This window comes from Fulmarus glacialis, unplaced genomic scaffold (assembly GCF_000690835.1).
Source record: "Fulmarus glacialis isolate BGI_N327 unplaced genomic scaffold, ASM69083v1 scaffold22783, whole genome shotgun sequence".
Taxonomy (NCBI): domain Eukaryota; kingdom Metazoa; phylum Chordata; class Aves; order Procellariiformes; family Procellariidae; genus Fulmarus; species Fulmarus glacialis.
In genome coordinates this window covers 41211-59536 of record NW_009202657.1, presented here as the reverse complement: position 1 = coordinate 59536, position 18326 = coordinate 41211, and the positions used below count along the sequence as shown (strand labels likewise).

Below are 18326 nucleotides of genomic sequence, written 5' to 3'. Positions count from 1 at the left end.
CCCCCCTTTTTAATATCTCATATTCCAAATGAAGTGTTACTTAGAATTAAAAAAGACAGTGTTTGTAGTTGAAGACAGAATTGTCCTTGGAAAACAGCATTTTTCACTTCCTCTTTAAAATTAAAGCCTTCATTTTTCTAGGTTCAAACTAAACAAATGAGACAAGGGGAAAAAATACCCAAAGCCCCAAGCCCCTGTCAAAATAAGCAAAAATTGCTAAAAGAATTTCACACAATGTCTAATTAAAACTTAAAAAAAGATAAGGCCAAAACCTCTTGAAGTTAATTTGCAAAAATAAGGTAATTCCAAGTGAAAATGAGAGGTTTTATACAAAGTATTTTCTTTATCAAGCCCATCTAATTAAAAAATTAAGAGTGATCTGAGCCCTTTATCCGAATAGTGGAAGCACAAAATCTATGTAGATTTTTTATTTTATTATATTTATATATAAACATGCAGACACATATGGTCAGATGGCTTTTAAATCCCTATCCACCTAATTAATTTAACCAATATAAAATTTTTATGAGTAGCGTATTGAAATGAAAGATGGAAGATTATTTGAAATTAAAACAGATACTTCAATAAAAAGAGCAATATTGTCACTGGATGGATACCATCTCCCTCCTCATCTCATTCAATTTAACATATTTCTATATGAGCTGTAAGATCAAATGACTAACAGAAATGAAAAGGAGGACTGCCAAAAGTCAAATTGCTTCACTGGAAGCTTCTTAGCAAAATGACAACATCCAGTTCTAGATAATTAAATCTTATTTTGTAGGAATGTCACTGAATGATGTGAATTTGCCTTTAGGTAGTGCTCTTTTGGTTGAACACAGTAACAAAAATTTATTTGGGCACTTTTTGTTTGTCTTCGAAATGGTTCAACATTGTGTAACAAAAATGAAAAACTCAAGCTAGGAGAGAACAATGTTGTAGTCTTACAGAAGGAAATCACTAATGCAGCTATTCCAGGGATCAAGCAAAATTTCACCACCATTGAAACCTGAAAATTTTTTTGGATCTGAACCTTAACGACCTTTAACACAGAGGGACAGAGGTAAAGTCTCCTGTTGTTACAGGCAACCTGAAGCTCAACTTCCTCATAATTTAGTAATCTTTGCCTCAAAATGAATTAGGTTGCTTATTCCCCCCCAAACTTGTTGGATGTTTGATGTTTCAAACCTGTCTACCACTTTCCAGTCTAGCTGTGTTCATGGTGAGCTTTTTCTCATTTGTTTGGGTGTCAGCGTTGTCCTTTGTTTTGAAAGGGTCTTTCCTCACCTCTCATTTATTCTCCCTAGTGTGTTTATAGATAGCATCTGCCTTCCAGTATTTGTCTTCATAAACAAAACAATCCAAATTCTTTTAGACTCCACCAATATACTTTTCATCCTACCACACCACTAGATACGGTCCCAGTCTAAGGTCATGCCTTAAGCACAGGTGATCAATCTTGACACACGAGTTACTTTGTTTTGAGGCATTGCAATTACCCTTGTCATGGATGGATGCCTGCAGGAAGTTTGGTATTAGGAAAGCCTTGTTCTTTCATGTGAACCTTCAGTGAAGGTTGCAGTTTGGGAGCAAGACTTGGGTTTCCTTTCCTGGTGTGGGTGGCTCTTGGTTCCTCTGGTAATTCAACTCTTGTAGTACTAAGGAAGTGAAATATTCCTTCTAATCAGAGCTGATTTCTCTGATTTTCCCTAGTTTCCTCTTTAACATGCTAAAAATTAAGTTTAGTTGTGCTGCATCTTCATCAGACAGAATGTTTCAGTGTCTTTCTATCAGAGCTTTCCATTACGAAGATACTATTTTGGTTCATCATAGTGATTTTTTTTTTCTCCCTGAAGTGTTTGACTTTTTTGAATAGCTGGAGGGGACCTGAATTTACTACCTTCAAGAATAACTCTTAAGTGATATTTAAGATACTAATAATTTAATATGCTATCTTTGAATTTGAAATTTTTGTTGTGAAGATACAGTTTGCTCAGTTTTGACTCTGTAGCCTCTTGTCGCCTGGAGATGCTACAGCCTGAACTCATGACAGCACTCAAACGCAGCCTTAAGTAAAGCGTGTGAGTGTGGTCATTACATTTGTCTAGACAGTCCTTTGAAGGATGCCTCTAGACTCTCCGCAAAAACAGTTTCACTGCCCGTAAGGACAGCAAACCCTCAAACATGACCCCAGAGCACGCGTGCCCGAGCAGTCTCGCTGTGTTAGTATGTGGCAAGGTGTTTCCAGACGGGCTGTTTGCAGGTGATGTGCAGCATGCTTGTGAGGGCCCTGATGTGCCCGGGCTGCCAATGAACCTTTGGGCACACGGTAGTCCCAGCAGCTTCTAAGACTATACTTCTAAGAGCTGTACAAACAAATTTGACTCCAGTACTGATTTCAGCTGGGGGGGCTAATTCTTTAAAAGTAGACTTCAGAGGTTTAAATGTAGACACGATACCCAAGGAGTGGAGAATGCTGTGGGCTTTAAGAAGTTCTTTAATTTTTCACATTTGGTAACGATGAAAAAGGTGGGTCAATTTTATTATCTCTATGATAACAGTTCTGACACCACTAAGACGACACACTGATTTTCAGTAGGAGTTTGGCACTTTCCTCTCTTAGGTACTGTTGAAAATGTCATAGACTGGTTTTGGTATTATTACACGTGCTGTAAGAGTTTCTGCTGGCCACAGTGGAGAGCGGGACCCTCTATGAAACCCTGAGAGCTTGCTCAGGTGACAGCTGAGTCCAGCACAGGGTGGGATGTGGTGCCCAGCAAGTAGAAACCTGGCTTCTTAGCATGTGCCAAGGGCGGTAGCAGACAACAGCAGCTGGGTCCTTGGAGAGGAAGCTTGTGGAGACAGGTTGTATAAATTAAGTGCGGCAGAGAGGTGAAACTGCTGAGCTGTGAGTGAGCAGAACCATGTCATCAGAGATGGAAACCTGGTGAGGCAGTAGGCTTGGGATCATTCTCCAACGCTGGCTTATAGATGTTAAAGGAGAGGTCAATTACTGCTGAGCACTGGTAGTCTCCTGGTCCTGCAAATAGTAGTGTAGGGGTCTGCCTCTTCTTTGGCAGCCCACTATTAATTGTCACTTGTAAGCCTTGTATCACAAGGACTGTGGTCCCTAATAGTAATCACCTGCTTGTCTGCGTCGGTGGCGTGGCCATGTCCTAAACTGTGTTCGTCAGAGGCATGCTTAGGTTGTGTTCTGCTGCATAAACAGAGGTTATTGTGAACGCTAGGAAAATCCACACAGAGTGTATATATAATTAGCTCTTTTTAGTGGTTTGGTAATACCCCATCAGATTCATTACTTTTCCAGTCAAATGCACAGCTCACTTCATGGCTAATCTCCATTTCTTACTGTTCTCTGGCATGGGTTTCCTTTCACTTAGAATTCATGTGATTCACGGGTTACAGGATTTTCTGTTGAAGTGCAATATGTCTACAGAGGCAGTTGTGACTGCCACCACGCTTGTGACTTAATCTGCCTAAAACCGCACAAGAATCAGTGATTTGGAAGAAATTCCTACCTGCTGTTTGTGTAGGATGGCCATCTGTCTGGCAAATCTGAGAAGACCCAGACAACCTTCTGACACCTGTTTCTCCAGCAGCTGTAGTTGCTTATTCAGCTTTTTTATTTTCTCACCAGGTGCTGTTGAGATTGGGTTTTGGATCTGCATTCAGCAGCTTTTGAATTCTAGTCCCAGCACTGTGTACAATGCAAGATCATTCTGACCAATTCACCCTTTCTCTTTCTAGGCCCAAATTCTGGGGCTTCCTAATCACACCTTAGGATTTTGGGCACCTCAGGCTCCTGAATTTGGGCACCTCAGTTCACTCACAGAAACTGTTAAATAACCAACTTCTTTAGTCGGTTCTGGAAAATGCCTTTAGACTTGCTAAAAACCACTGAGACAAATTGGCTTTTAATATCAATATGGCGTCTTCTGTTTGAGGATCATTCCACGTATATTCATGACCCTCCATGTAAATGGACTCCAAGATCCAGAAAAAGATAGTGGAAGTGTCGAAGTGGTACTTTCTAAAGATACTCCTTTTATCTGCGAGAAATTTAATATCTTTATAAATAACCGATTATTGACAAGTCATCCATTCTGAGCCCACGGTAGAATACAAATACCTTTGTCTCTCAGCTCTGAATCTGTGTGTGTGCATGGCTGTTTGCCTATTGAGATGTTCTCATTCACAAATTGTCCTCAGTTTCTGTAGGAGACATTTTTTGAGCAATAAAGAACAAACATTTCATAACTTGGTGTGTGTAAGTTTTGGGGCACTTCTATTAACCTCGAAGCTTATAAAATCATGCAAGAAGGCATGCAGCCAGGAATGGCTTTGCTGTCTTCCATAGTGCCTACATTATAAAAAGTGTTGGACCCCCACGAGGCTTAACATCGTTAAGTTACCATCTCAGAGTTAACTCTGAAGATATCTTCAAAGACATCTAGATGAAACTAGCAAAAGATGTCTTCTGCAGCTTTAGTGTATGCTCTTTTGTGCATGGTACACAGCATGCTGCACTGGACTTCTTTGCTGGAGCAGCAGCCATGATAAACCAAATAAACACAACCTTCTGTAGATGAATGGTACCTCTTGCAACTAAAGGTTAAGGTGTCATCCGATGATTTATCCTTCCCAATGGATTTGTTGGATTGCTGTGATAAGGACATAATTTACTACCTTTTGTACATCAGAGGTTGTGTTCTCAAAACGATGTTTGGGGATTTACGATACTGAAAGGGTGAATTACATGTCAAATTATCAACCATCCTGTTTGACATTTAGTAAGCGCTGATGGGAGCTAGGCATTTAGCAAGATGAGGCTTCTGTAGCACAGTCTTTCGATAGGATTGTTTTATTTCAAGTCTGTTGTTAATCAAATGTTTCTGGAGAAAATCTGTAAAATAGACTGTTAATTGCATGGACTGTTGTGCTGTGGCCAGCCAGATGTTAGTAGTGTGTGTGTAGCTGTCCTCCTCCCTGTAGATTATTGTTAAGGCATTGCCTCCTTGATGGAAAATATTTCATCTGGTAATCCACCAAGTTGTTGCAATTTGGAGGCAGGTGGCACCCCGCTGTAAAGACCCCCTGGGTTAGGAGTGCGTGCCAGTATTTGAATGGTACTTTTGAGAGGAGCAAGTAACTTCTTCCTGCTTCATTATTCACACAGCTCTGTACACATTTGCAGAACTAAGGAGGTTGCTTGGCACATGGACTTTTTCAAAGTATATTCCTATCTGGATACATTTCATTAAAAATTTCCTTCCTACAGTTCCTGCCTTCCTTATCTGACAGTTCTTGATTGGTTGATATAGATTATGATTTTTTATTGGCTATTTTATTACTGTGTGCTGTATGACCTTAAATCAGTATGCTTCAAATGGTGCTTTGTGGATTATATCTAGACTGTTGGATGCTTGTATATGGCCTGCTGTCTTGTCTCCAGAAGGGACAAAATATGTGTATTTGCACAGAGTGCCCAGTCTAACCATTTGATTGCCTCCTTTTGAGCCTCGATCCCAGCGAGACACACACCTGACGCTGCCTTTACTGCACCCACACAGGAGGAGGAGGTGTAACTGGGAAGCATGTCCTTGTTTGTGCCTGTATTGTCAAGCCAGAGAGTGGAATTGCTGCTGCTGTGAGGAATCTGGTTTTGATCTAAGCAACTACCATGGCTGCCTAGAGTGGACCACCTGTTGAATAAGGTTCAAATGAAAGCCATTCATTTAATAAGTCTGTATACCTAAGCAGGGAGAAGGTTCTGTCATAACCCGTGAAAACAAAAGGGGACATGCGTCAGTTTACCTGCCTGTTTACACCTCTTGCTTCCTTGCTCAGTAGCGCAACCTTAGGCAACCCAGGAGACGGCAGCAGCTTATTGCATTGTTTGAGCGTACGATCAATCAGGCAAAAACAAAATGAGGACGCGCGATGAATTTGGCAATAGTATTCCAGGACAGAGTTGCTGCCCTCTTCAAACTGCCTAACCCTCTGGCGTATTCTCTTGACTTAGAAATTGAAAATGCAGATCAGAATCTTTCCTAGTGAGTTGTCTGCTCCTTGTGTTTTTCAGTAAGAAAAAAGAAAAGTCATTGCTTCAATACAGATATGCTATCCTTACATTTAAGCTCCCAGAAGGCTTCTGACTATGTGACAAGACTTACTGTCACGGATATTGCATAACAGTTTATGCATAATGTTTAATGCATTCTCAGTTTTATGAAATATGAATAATATTGGAGACATTTTGAATAATACTTTAGATTTACACTTTCTTTTTAAGGTGGAAACAAGAGGGGCATTTCTAGTGCTCTTCAGTGACACTGGAAGAGTAGAGACGGTTGCTATTAAAAATGAATAAAATCCGTAGAAGTGGAAAAGAGAAAAATATATTGCGTAGATGGATTATGGGCAAATCATAAATGTTTAAAGCATTCCTGGAGGTTAGAAATGCCGTGCCTTTATTCGAATACCATAGCTGTCTCAGCACGTTTCCTCACCGCTCTGTCCAGGGTGTGTTGCTGCTTGGTGTGGAAGGTTGGAACTCAGCTGAGAGGACACAGATATGAAGAATGTTTCTTCTTTTTTAAGGTTTATTATTAAAATGAAAGCATTCAGCATAAAAAAAAAAAAGATGTGATGCTTGTACAACTTCTGTTAAGAGTCAACTCACATCGTATGTATTTGTTTTGTGACCTACAGGACAGCTTTCCAGCTCGGTTTGGAGGAATACATTTCGTCAATCAGCCGTGGTATATCCATGCCCTCTACACAGTTATACGGCCCTTTTTAAAGGAGAAGACACGAAAAAGGGTATTCTTCTGTTTAATTGTCCATTACCTGGCAGTTGTAGTCAGTGGATATATCATACTCTAATAAAGTAGATATGCACAATATATCGCCTTGCTATTGGTGGAAAGTATTTAAATACATCTGCATTATAAAGAGTATCTTTAACTGTTTTGGAAACTTATACAGCGTTATCCTTTAAGGGCACAGTCAAGCAGTGCACTTAAGTGTTTTAAAAATATAAGCATATGCTTTCTCCTGGGTTATATAAAAAATATTGCCAGCATTACGGTTTCTATTAAGATTCTATTCAATTCATTTCTATTCAATTCCTGTTAAAATTATTTGTGTCTTTCTTTTAAGAGCAGAGGTAGTGAGTACGACGTCCTTTCCTAGTGTGATTTCCTTGACATTCGCATGAACTAAACTACACGGCTGGTATATAGTACTTTGAAAAAACTGATTTGAATGAAAATCAATGAAAGGAAATTTGTGTGCATGCATCTGTGCATAAGCACGAGCAGTCTGAGACGTTTCTGAATTTGCAGCATTTGCATCAGTGGAATTATATTAGAGCTTGGTGCTGATAGCACATAGAATGATATTATTTCTGTAACAGGAGATCGTCATACAGGAAAACACAATCAGCGTCACGTACGAAGCCACTACAAAGAATATGATGATCTTTTTTTTTTTTTTTTTAAAATGGGATCAGCTCTCTAAGCAACTCTGTATTTTCTCTCCTCAAACACAGTCTACAAAGCCACAATGATCCTTTGTGTTTAGCTGTTTTTTACTGACAGATTATGCTTGAGAGGCCTCTGGAATTCACAGATTTTGAGCTATAGATCACAAAGACTTTTACAGAATATCTGTTATAAATATGCAAATGAAAACCCATTTTTCAGGATTCAGTTACACTCCGTTGACTACAGCTTCAACAAAGAACATTATGGTGCCGGATATGTTTGAGGCCTTTTTAAGTCAAGTGCTGCGTATGTATAACCAGGGAGTAAAGTACAGCTCATGGGTGTGTTACAACATTAAAAATAAGTGACAAGGCAGTTGAACACGGGTGCTTATCAGTTAGCATCTAAATTTTTGTTTCGACACCTGAATCAGTGGCATATATTTTCACAAATGCTGACTTATTACAACTGCTTTTGTCAATACTGAATACCTATAAGAAGTAGTCAGGTGGTTAAATATCAATTTAGAATCCAAAACTTAGTGTCAAAATGTGAAAGTTATGCCCAACACATAAAATTTAAAATCAGCTTTAAAAAAACCCATAAAAAGCAGAACGAATGACTGTGAAAAAATCCCCAAACCCAAGAGAATTCTCTTCAGAATTTTATCAGGCTCGTTATTTATCTGTCGTGTTTTTCCTGAATTATTTTGTATTTTTGTAATATATCTGGTGGATCTGCAACTGATAGCTATATTCAGATAAATGTAGTACTAGGCATGTACAAAAACAATTGCTAAGAAGTGAAACGTTCAGTTGGAAAGGCACCATAAAACCAATTACTTTTGCCGTTAATATTTGTTCTTTCACACAAGGATAAATTCCTTTCTGAGGTAGAAGAACATTACTGGGTTTGCATGGTCATATTAAGCTTCCTGTCTCCGCAGCTGACTGGAAGTTGGGCTGAAAAAAGCAATACAAGACAAGCACATATTTGGTCTTTTTGTCTTTCTGCCTTTTGAATTGAACTCTTGATAAATCACGCTAGGGGTATAGCGGGCCAGAGAAGTCCCTGCAAGGTGAAGTGGGATATGAATCGATAGCGCTTGATGTCTGTGCGCACGCCTGCCCTGTGGGGAACGAGAGCCAGCGTACAGCTGCTTGGAGGCAACATCCTACCTTGCCTTCCTGGCTACTTCAGCGCTAGTAAATTAAAAAGGGCTGGGCACTGCCATTCCTACTCTTTAATTGGACGGGCACTTTCTGGCATGGCACTGGCCAGTGCCAGCTGGTGCTTTCTTAGACGTTGCCCGGGAACAATTTGGGGATGGCATGGACCGGTGAGCAGTATGGATGAGGTGAGCTTGTTCTGGAGATGAAAGGAGTTTAACCATATGGATGTGAGCTGTGCCATAGCACTTGCTCGTAGTCCCAAAAAGTGAATCCTGACCCACCTTACTTGCTAGTCTAGAAATAGCTGCTGTTAGCTGTCTGTGTAGCCATATCCAAGAGCAGGCGTTTCCTCCCAGTGGAAGGTGAGCAGGTCCCTAGTATCTGTGGGAGAAGGCTGTCCAAATCCAGATGTGCTCTGTTTCTAGTGCTCATCTGTCACACATTCCAGGTCTCTGAGGAGAAGCAGTAAGGTTAAATATAAACATAAATACAAGTATTCCTATACATATACATTTATATAAATGTAAAGCATATCTGAAAATAAATCAGTCTACCAAGACACTGATGGAAAATATCAAGTAGTCCATCAACTATTCCCTCATTGTTGTCACAGAAATTATTTTACTGTTACTACTTATTTCATATATTGTGAAGTATGGATGGTAGTTACTAGTACCACCATATTAAGGAAAAAAATCTTTCCAGTGGAGTTTTCATTACACTGCCCTATTTATCTTATTTATAGAACTCATGTCTGGATGCTGAAAGTCAATATATATTCCTTAATGTATATGGCGAATATTAATTTTATTTATTATTTATGTTCTTAATTTATTCACTTAATTTAATTCACGGGATTAGGGAAAGCAAATTACAAAAGATAGGCAGTCTGTCTACCTAATCTTCAGTCTGTCTAGTTACCTGACATCAGTTCTTACCCTCCTTAGGTCCCTTGTCCTGCAAACATTTTAAGTCATTTATGCGTTAATCACTTTGTAGGTTTATGAACATAGTCTGGCCATGCTTAAGGGAGAGGCGGTGTGTGCGTTGGTGGCCATCCCTGTTAGCCCAACACAGCCAGAATATTGGAACTGTACAATATCCTCTAATAACGATGATGCAATTTGGGCTTTGATGATTTTTGTGATACTGCTTTGTTTTTACTTGCGTGTGTACATACAGATATTCCTGCATGGTAATAACCTCAACAGCCTGCATCAGCTAATACACCCTGAGATCCTGCCTTCAGAGTTTGGAGGAATGTTGCCCCCTTATGACATGGGAACGTGGGCAAGAACGCTGCTTGACCATGAGTACGATGATGACAGTGAATGCAATGCGGATTCCTACAACGCTCCTGCAAAAGATATAGAAAAGGAACTCTCTCCCAAATCCATGAAAAGGTGGGTTAAAGGTACTGTGATCCTCTAGTATTGCCATGAGGTTAGCATTTGCCTTCAATCTCTTTTATGAAGCTGCAGGTAGTTCCCTCAGTTTATTATGTACGAGGACCAATTTTTTTCCTTTCTTAAGAAGATCACTGTTGATTGTAGACCATAGTGTTGATTATTACCCACGTGAGTCGTGAGCTCAGTACAGCTAATTATTTCCATGGTGCCATATAGGTAGTGTATACCGTACTGTGTTTGGAATCAGCTAATATCCCACCCCAGCCTACAGTAAGTATTAGAGACAGTGCTAGCTGGGGTGAGCCTCGGTGCAGAGGGTAAATTGGGGCCAATTATCCAGCTGCGTGGTGATGATAACTCTTAGTTCCTCCCTCTCGTAGCCCAGTGCCTGGTATCTGCCAGCCTGTAGGTGCCAGGACATTTACAACATCTGAACTGTCAGTCACAATGACTGCACACAACATGAGAAAAGGTAATGAGGAGAACCAGGACAAAAATCAGTGCCAATCATTATACTCGAGTCTGGCAAACATCCTGGCGTTCTGATATTCTTCTCCTGGAGAAGATACAGTATAATTGCTGGCTGCATTTTACCATTCAAAATCAAGTAAAGTCTAGGGAGAGGTTAGTTACCTCTCCAGTAACTATGGAAGCAGTGAGGTGATTAACTTGGGAGGGGTAAATCTGGTCCAACCTTGCCAGGGCAGTAGAAGAGAAAGGGGAAAGGTTACAGCAGGGTGATAGAAAAGGTAGCAAAAGTCAGAGTGCAGCTCATAAGGAGTAGGCCTAGCAATGAATCAGAAGAGAACAAACAGGGCAGAAAACAATATATAAAGTCACTAAAATTAAGTCAGAATATGCTAAGCTGAGAATTCAGTTTCAGAACATGGCATTTGATGCAAAAGGGAGAGAGACTCTGGAAGCAGATCAAACAGGATAAAATATTTTCAGCCTCCTCAGCCATGAGGATGATTTTGGCTGGAAAATGTTGCATAGATTGGGGAGGACAGTACGGATTGAAAGAGAGGTATTTTTTGGGAAATAGAGAGGAGACAACAGGAGATTGCCATAGGCGTAAAAAAGAAAAAAAGCAGTGAGGTTTAAGGATTTTGTGTTGAAAAAAAACTACAGTGCATTGAAAGTGGGAAATAGCAAGAGACTGGATGGGAATGAACTAGGACAAGGAGAAGTTAAAAAAGGTCCAGAAGCTATATGACAAAGATGCAATTAACACAAGTAATGGAGAAAATGGGACAGCAAAGAGCCAGGGGAAGAGGAAAAGTGAGCTATACATTTATATATGATTTCCACATAATACAAGAATTATGAGACAATAGAGGAGCTGTGTTGGAGAGACGGGTGGAATTTAGAAGCTGAAATGCAGAAGTCTTACTGTTGCAAAATGAAGTCATGAGAGTAAATAGCTTCATCCAAGGATGCAACAAAAACACATGAGAAGGCCTATGACAAGACCCTTTGGAGCAGACTTTTCCAGACTATCGTGGGCAAGCACGTTATTAAATGGAAAAACAGTGGATTGACCAGATTCTTCATTCTTTCTCGGAGAACGCTTTCTCATGTTTACCTATTTTATTCTCATTTAACTTGTGCTTGAAAAATCCTTCATGCAGAGTTACACTTCAGTGTAGACTTCAAATTGACATTCTTTCAGTCTGGGATAGCTGACACAGTAGGAGACATACTGCAGAAAATAAGCATGTTGAAATTTGTATCTACATAATATTGAGCTGAAATTTCCTCACCTTCTTCACGTTCTTTTTCAGTTAGCGTGTCTGCAGCGCCTGCTGGAATCGTCCTTCCCTGCTGTTGGATGTAAAAAGTACTAAGTAGACTTACTGTGCTAGTACCAAGTAGAAGGGAGTGGTAGTAAGATGGACAGAAAGCCCCAGGACTTTGATGTATTAAGTGCACAGACTGTGTTAAAACAGAAATAGGAAAGTTAAGGTAAAACAGATAAACTCTATTTCATTAAAAATTAAATTTAACTTGAATTCAGCACCTAATGGATTGTTTCTCTCAGTTTAAAACCACACTCAGTGTGGTATGTTAGTGCAGAAGAAGGTTTTCAACATATAAAAAACTATGACAGTAGTCAAGGAAGAGTGCTTAACTTCATAGAACAAATTTCACAAGCATCTAGCACATCTGCAACAATTATCTTGTTTAATTTGGCTTGCCATTTTAAAATTAGTTTATTGCTCTGAAAGAATATCCTTCTTAAACCAAAATCCTGCTGAGAATTCATTTCTTTGTTACTCATTTTTGCCCCCACATGAACCAGTGACGTTCCTCCAGATCTCCTTGAACTTTTGGTGAATTGGATGATCTCTACTTGAAAGGAAGGCTGATCGTGGGGAGGATGGTGGAGATAAGGAGGAATTAGTCCCACCTGTAGCACAGGCTTCTAGGGAGAACGTGTTCACGTCATGTGTCACCGTTGCAGCTGTCTCAGCAGCCATGTTTAGCCTGTGGCTGTGTCCACCCGTGGCTCTCACGGCTGAGGCACCCAGCTGGAGACCTGCATCCTCTTCTCACCTAACCCCGCAGGGCAGATGTCTGTGCTGATCAGCTTTGCAAAGTAGCTGCGTGTGGCATTGGTTCCTCACCTCTGCAATGGGGCTTTGTAGTACAACTCTGTCCTACTGTGTTTTGTGAGAATTTATTCAGGAACGTCTGTAAAGTTATTTGGGAGATGTAGCTAGAAGGTGCTATAGACTTACACAAATGTTTTTCCTTTTGCATACCTTCATTCATGAATTGCTGCTGAATGGAATGAAACATGACAGTAAATGTTGATTTAAAACTGAATGAAAACGGTTTCTCCTTCTTCAAGGCAGTTGGTCTCCTGAGCTTACAAGCCATAGATCAGGGCTTGTGCAGTTTCATTTCCACATCTGCCTTGGCATCAGGGACTTTGGAGGCCTTGGGAATTTGTCTCCAAAACTGCTTCACTGGGAATTTGAGGCCAGGTTTGCAGCCTTTCTAGCTCCCCTCCAGTTCCCCAGATGAGAACGGGCTGCTCAGACATTGGCAGCCTAGGAAAAGGCTCAGTCTCCTACTAGTACTTACATTCAGTTGGGAATCCTTTGAAATTAGTATGCTTCCACAGCATTTTTTATCTTGATGAACTGGGTTTTCCAGGAGTACAGCTTCCCACCAGCAAATTTTCAATCAGCTTTGCATTAGCACGGTACATTGTGAAGATTTTAAAAAAGCATTTTTAATTCAGTGATTTAGTTTTCTGCCTGAGGAACTCACCAGCATTCTAGATGAGGGTTATTGTACAGTTTTAATTAAAAATTTTTAATTATGTTTGTCACAAGAGGGACCATCAGATTTTTAAAGCTAATTTTCTTGATTTTAGCATTAGTAAGAGAATGTGGTAAGTATTACTAGAAAATATCCTTGTGTTTAAAGTTTTCACCTAGGCTTTAATTCAGATGATGTTTCTTGTGTTTTTGAAGGTTTTCTTTAGATTTTTTGAAAAAGACCAAATTGTCCCCTGCTATCAGCCTCATTCATTGGTTTCAGTGAATGATGCCAATTTATAAGAGTGGGGGACTGTCTCTGAATGTTTACCTTAGGATAGGTCAGAATTCGTAAAGGTTTTCCCTGTGCTGTAGCCCTCCAAATGGGCAAATCTGTAGCAATGCTGCAGTCACAGTGTGCCTCCACTGATCAAAAATAGATGCCTACATTGTAGAGATGTACACATGCTCCAGCCGTCTCAAATCTTTACAGAAAGGAAGAGAAATAGGCATTTCTAGGGTGAGGTTCATCTCACTAAAGGATGTCCTGGTTTCGGCTGGGGTAGGATTGAATTTCTTCCTAGTGCTGTGGTTTGGATTTAGTGTGAGAAGAATGTTGATAACACACTGATGTTTTCAGTTGTTGCTAAGTGCCCTCCTAGTCCAAGGGCAGCTCCCATGCCTACTGACTGAGCTAGGTGCACAAGATGGGAGGGAACATCATCAGGACAGCCAGCCCAGCTGGCCAACGGGGTATTCCATACCATGTGATGTCATGCTCAGTATATGAATGGTAGGCGTGATCCAGGAAGTACCGATCGCTGCTTGGTTATCGGTCAGCGAGGGTGGTGAGCAATGGCATTGTGCATCACTTATTTTGTATATTCTATCATTATTATTATTATTTTCTCTTTTCTGTTCTATTAAACTATCTTCATCTCAACCCACGAGTTTTTCTCACTCTTACCCTTCCGATTCTCTCCCTGTCCCGCTGGGGGGCGGGGGGAGTGAGCGGGCGGCTGCCTGGTATTTGGCTGCCTGCCGGGTTAAACTATGACAAGGAAACATCTAAAAAGGGTTGCTTTTACTGTACCCCAGAAGTGTCTGCTTTTTGACAAGCTGAGACATAGGTGATGTAAGAACCCATCTTAACACTTCAGACTTTGTTTTTAATGGAGCATTTTGACTTTGCTGGAGGTTGGGGCTTCCTCTTTTTCCCTCACACACGGCTGTTGCAGGGTACCAGTACCAGTGTTATGCTTCTGTGCTGAATCAGAGAATCTGGAGAAATTTTACAATCATCATTGAATTTGCCCTTACCATCCTTCTCTGCTCTGTGTAGTTGAGCTGATAAGTGAGTTTGACAGATGTGTCCACTGCTCCAGAAATCCTGCTGGCCATGGCAGGATTCCCTCGGGTTGGCTTAGGAGCTTGCACTGTTGCATTTAAGTGCTCTTCAGAAAAGGAGCAACTTGTGCTTCCAGCTAACACATGCCACTAATTGCAGTGTGCCATTAACCAGCTGGCTGGCTGAATTGTACCTTCTTTAACAGCCTGGTGCCATATAACCTTCTGGTAAAGAGTGTCAATGCTTAAGTACAAAAGAGCTTAGTCTGCTCTCTGTTGTGTGCTGAGGATGCACCCTGCTTCACTGTTTCACTGAAGAAAAGAGGATCCGCTTTATTCTGCCTTTTGCTCCTATATCCACAAACCAGCCCTTTAAAGCCATGCAATCACTCCGAGAGGGTATTTTCTGACCATTTGCAATGATCAGATACTTGGATAATGCTGTACCATTATTTTTAAGCCCTAGCAGAAATGAAAATAAACAATAGAAAGCTGAGGTTTACCCTCATTTGTCTTGATCTAGAAATGTCAAATAAACATGTTATCCCTCTGCAGGTCTCAGTCAGTTGTGGATCCTGGGGTGCTGAAACGCATGGATAAGAATGAGGAAGAAAACATGCAGCCTTTGCTTTCACTTGACTAACAGTTCCTGAGCATCGGACATGAACTGAGGTGGAAGGCACTGCCTCTCAGCAACAAGCAAATTTTTGACGGAATCCTATTTACTCATGTTAATGTAGCATAATGGCAGCAGGCAGCAGGGTTTACTATTCTGCCTGAATTCTGGATGCCCTGGGGTGAAAAAGAAGAAGAGAAAAAAGGAAAATAAAATGAAATTAAAAATAAAGAGGAATCAATAATTTATTCTGTAAGTGCCAACTTGTTTGTAAATACAATATAATCCTCCAATTTGACTTTGTAAGTTATGGTAAACAAATGCTATGGAAGTGAGTGACTATTAAATATGTCAGTGAAGTGCACCATAAAAAAGAGAAGAAAACGTGTGTGTGCTCACACACGCACACACATACACACAGAGAAACACATATTGGACAAGGAAAAATATCAAAGCCAATTAAATGTTGGCCTTCTTATAGGAAGCCATATTGCAGCTAGTGTATTGACTGCTGTTTTGTTTTCTCTTGGCAATGCTCATGTAGTGTGCAAAGATAAAGAGGGAATATAAGAACTCGGAGATGCTATAGTCAGTCGAATATTTCCTAACTGTAGGATCTGATTTCCCAAATAACATTGTGGCTTAGGATTGTGATTTAGCATAAACCATGTAGCATTGTGAAAAAGGTAACAGATGAGCTGGAACCAGCTTTTTGACAGCTTTGTTGTTTGGCTGTATGGACCTGTCAGATTTCTTCCTTAACTTTTTGTTTACAGTTCGCAAGTAACCTGGCTCGTTACCCTAACCTGGGTGTTGTAATGTGGGACACATTGGAGTTACTTCTCTTGCATTTTGGGTGCACGTCAAGAATTTTTCCAGAACTCTGTTCTCCCTTGGAATGAGAAAATAGTCCTCTAAATACAGCATAATAACCGGTATTTGAAAGTAAAGCCTGACAGCAGAGGTTGAAAGTTAGTCACTGAATCCTGTGCTCTGGGAGACTGGATACATATATATATTTTTACCAATCTCTGACAAGCATACAAGGTGACATTGTTAGACAAGTATATTTGATTGAAGGTTTATACAAGAAATCATAACTATTCAATGTACTTAGATATATTATAGATTGTATATTGAGACAATGTCATTATTAATATAGTAAAACTTTCCATAGAACAACAGCATCCCACTCCAAACAAGGATTAATATGAACAAGTTGTAGTCAAACATCTCAGCCTATGTGTTTAGGACACTTTTGTTTTGGTTATAGTGTAACTGTATATATTGAACATGTGCCATTTTACCTCAAAAGGGCAACAGGTTTTGCTATGGATGGGGTAAATCAGCTGAAACGCAGGGGCTGTGTCATTTTTGTTGTGTGCTGGCTGATGTGTGTGCAGCCTGTTGTATGCTGAGGCAAGAATGTAATTTCTTATTAGGACTTAACTCTGCAATCAGAGTGAGAAGACACAGGGTGCCCACCAAGACACCTGAATAGTTAGAGGTATTATTGTAAGAGCATGTCCGGGCAATGCAGAGGTTAGTTAAGAATACACTGACCACGGTGGAGCAGATAGCTCACAGCAACCGCGCTTCCCAAGCGCCAGAGTTTAAAGAATTTCTTCCATCACTTCAGTGACCACTGAAGCTTCGACGTCACTGGTTGTAGGTCACCTCTCCTCGCCCAGGATGCTTGCATCTGTAAGATTTAGTAGGCTGGGATGAGTTAAGAGAGAGGGGAGAGTGAAATCTTGGAAGCATGTCGTCTCAGAATTTAGCTGTAACTCCTGTGGTGGCAGCTTTGGTGTTTCTCAGGGCTGAGACAACCCTGTCTCTTCCAGCATCACCCTTGATTAGCCCAGACAGCACACAGATAAAGCTTTCCTACTTCACAGTTCATTAGCAGCACTCATAAATAGTGTATGCCCCAACAGGCGATTGCATCGCAGGAACTTGTCTGAACAAGTCATTGCCTTTCCGCTCTCCTAATTCTAGTTTCATGATACGTGTTATGAAATGCAAAGAGAAAAGATATGAAGCCTGAATGTCTTTTCAGTCTGTCCTACAAGTTTTCAGTAGTAGAAGCTGTTGTAATACTACTATGGTTTGAGAGACTTGAAAGATCAATGAATTGTAATATACTATTTTATTCTGTCCTATTTTTCACATACCTTGTAACATCATGCTGGATAGGTGAGATGTGTCTCCAGGGTTTGCATAAGTGCCATATTTGAATGTATGTTATATATGCCCACACTTATGGTTAGTGGAATAATATAAGTATATCCTTATCAGATAAAACTCTAACATCAGTAGAAATTTTCTCCTTGTAAGGGCTTCAGGATTTAGTCAGTATTCCATATGTACGCAAGCTGTGACATAGATGCTTTCGGATACATGGGCCAAATCTTGGTGTAAACCAGCACAACGCTGATTTTAGAGTACACCACCTGTCTGGTCAGAAAATGCAAATACCTCTTACATCCCCACAGAGCATCTTCGTAGGAAAGTGTATCCGCTCAACTGTATGAAGCTTAAAATTTGTTTTGAAGCTTATACATTTATTTTGTTTGCAAATCCTTTATTTACGCTCTTAGCTGTAATTTATGTAATGTTTTCTGATGCCTGATTTCAGTTTCAAGTTAATGAGTATTAATATATTCTTTCCAGAAAGTGAGAGTAGGATATATTATAATTTTATGTCACTGGGACCTCATCTTTCACCAAGAACAAAATGACATTTTCAATAAGATTCTCACTGTTAAAGAGTTGTACTTCAGGTCTTCTTGGCTGCAGCTTTTATTTCGCTGAAGAAAATTCTGGCAGTCGTAACTGCAGTTGTGACATTGGATAAGAATATGAAAATGGGTAAGAAAAATCATTATCCTTTACATCTCTCAGTATTCTTTGAAGGCATTTCTCTTTTACACATCAGGGTACATAAAGGGTTTCCACCTTTCCTTTGCTTCTTGTAGAAAATCTTTATAGGTAGATCAATTTTT

The 18326-nt window shown here is 40.2% G+C and overlaps 1 protein-coding gene across 1 annotated transcript in view; it reads left to right on the top strand.

Moving 5' to 3' along the window:
- Positions 1-15537, top strand: part of CLVS2 (clavesin 2) — a gene marked incomplete at its 5' end in the record, with an annotated part of 48480 nt that extends 32943 nt beyond the window's left edge. The window contains 3 exons of the mRNA XM_009574376.1: positions 6733-6843; positions 9863-10083; positions 15261-15537. Coding sequence (XP_009572671.1) covers positions 6733-6843; positions 9863-10083; positions 15261-15348 — 420 coding nt within the window. The remainder of the gene's footprint in view (positions 1-6732; positions 6844-9862; positions 10084-15260) is intronic.
- Between the last annotated feature and the right edge of the window lie 2789 nt (positions 15538-18326).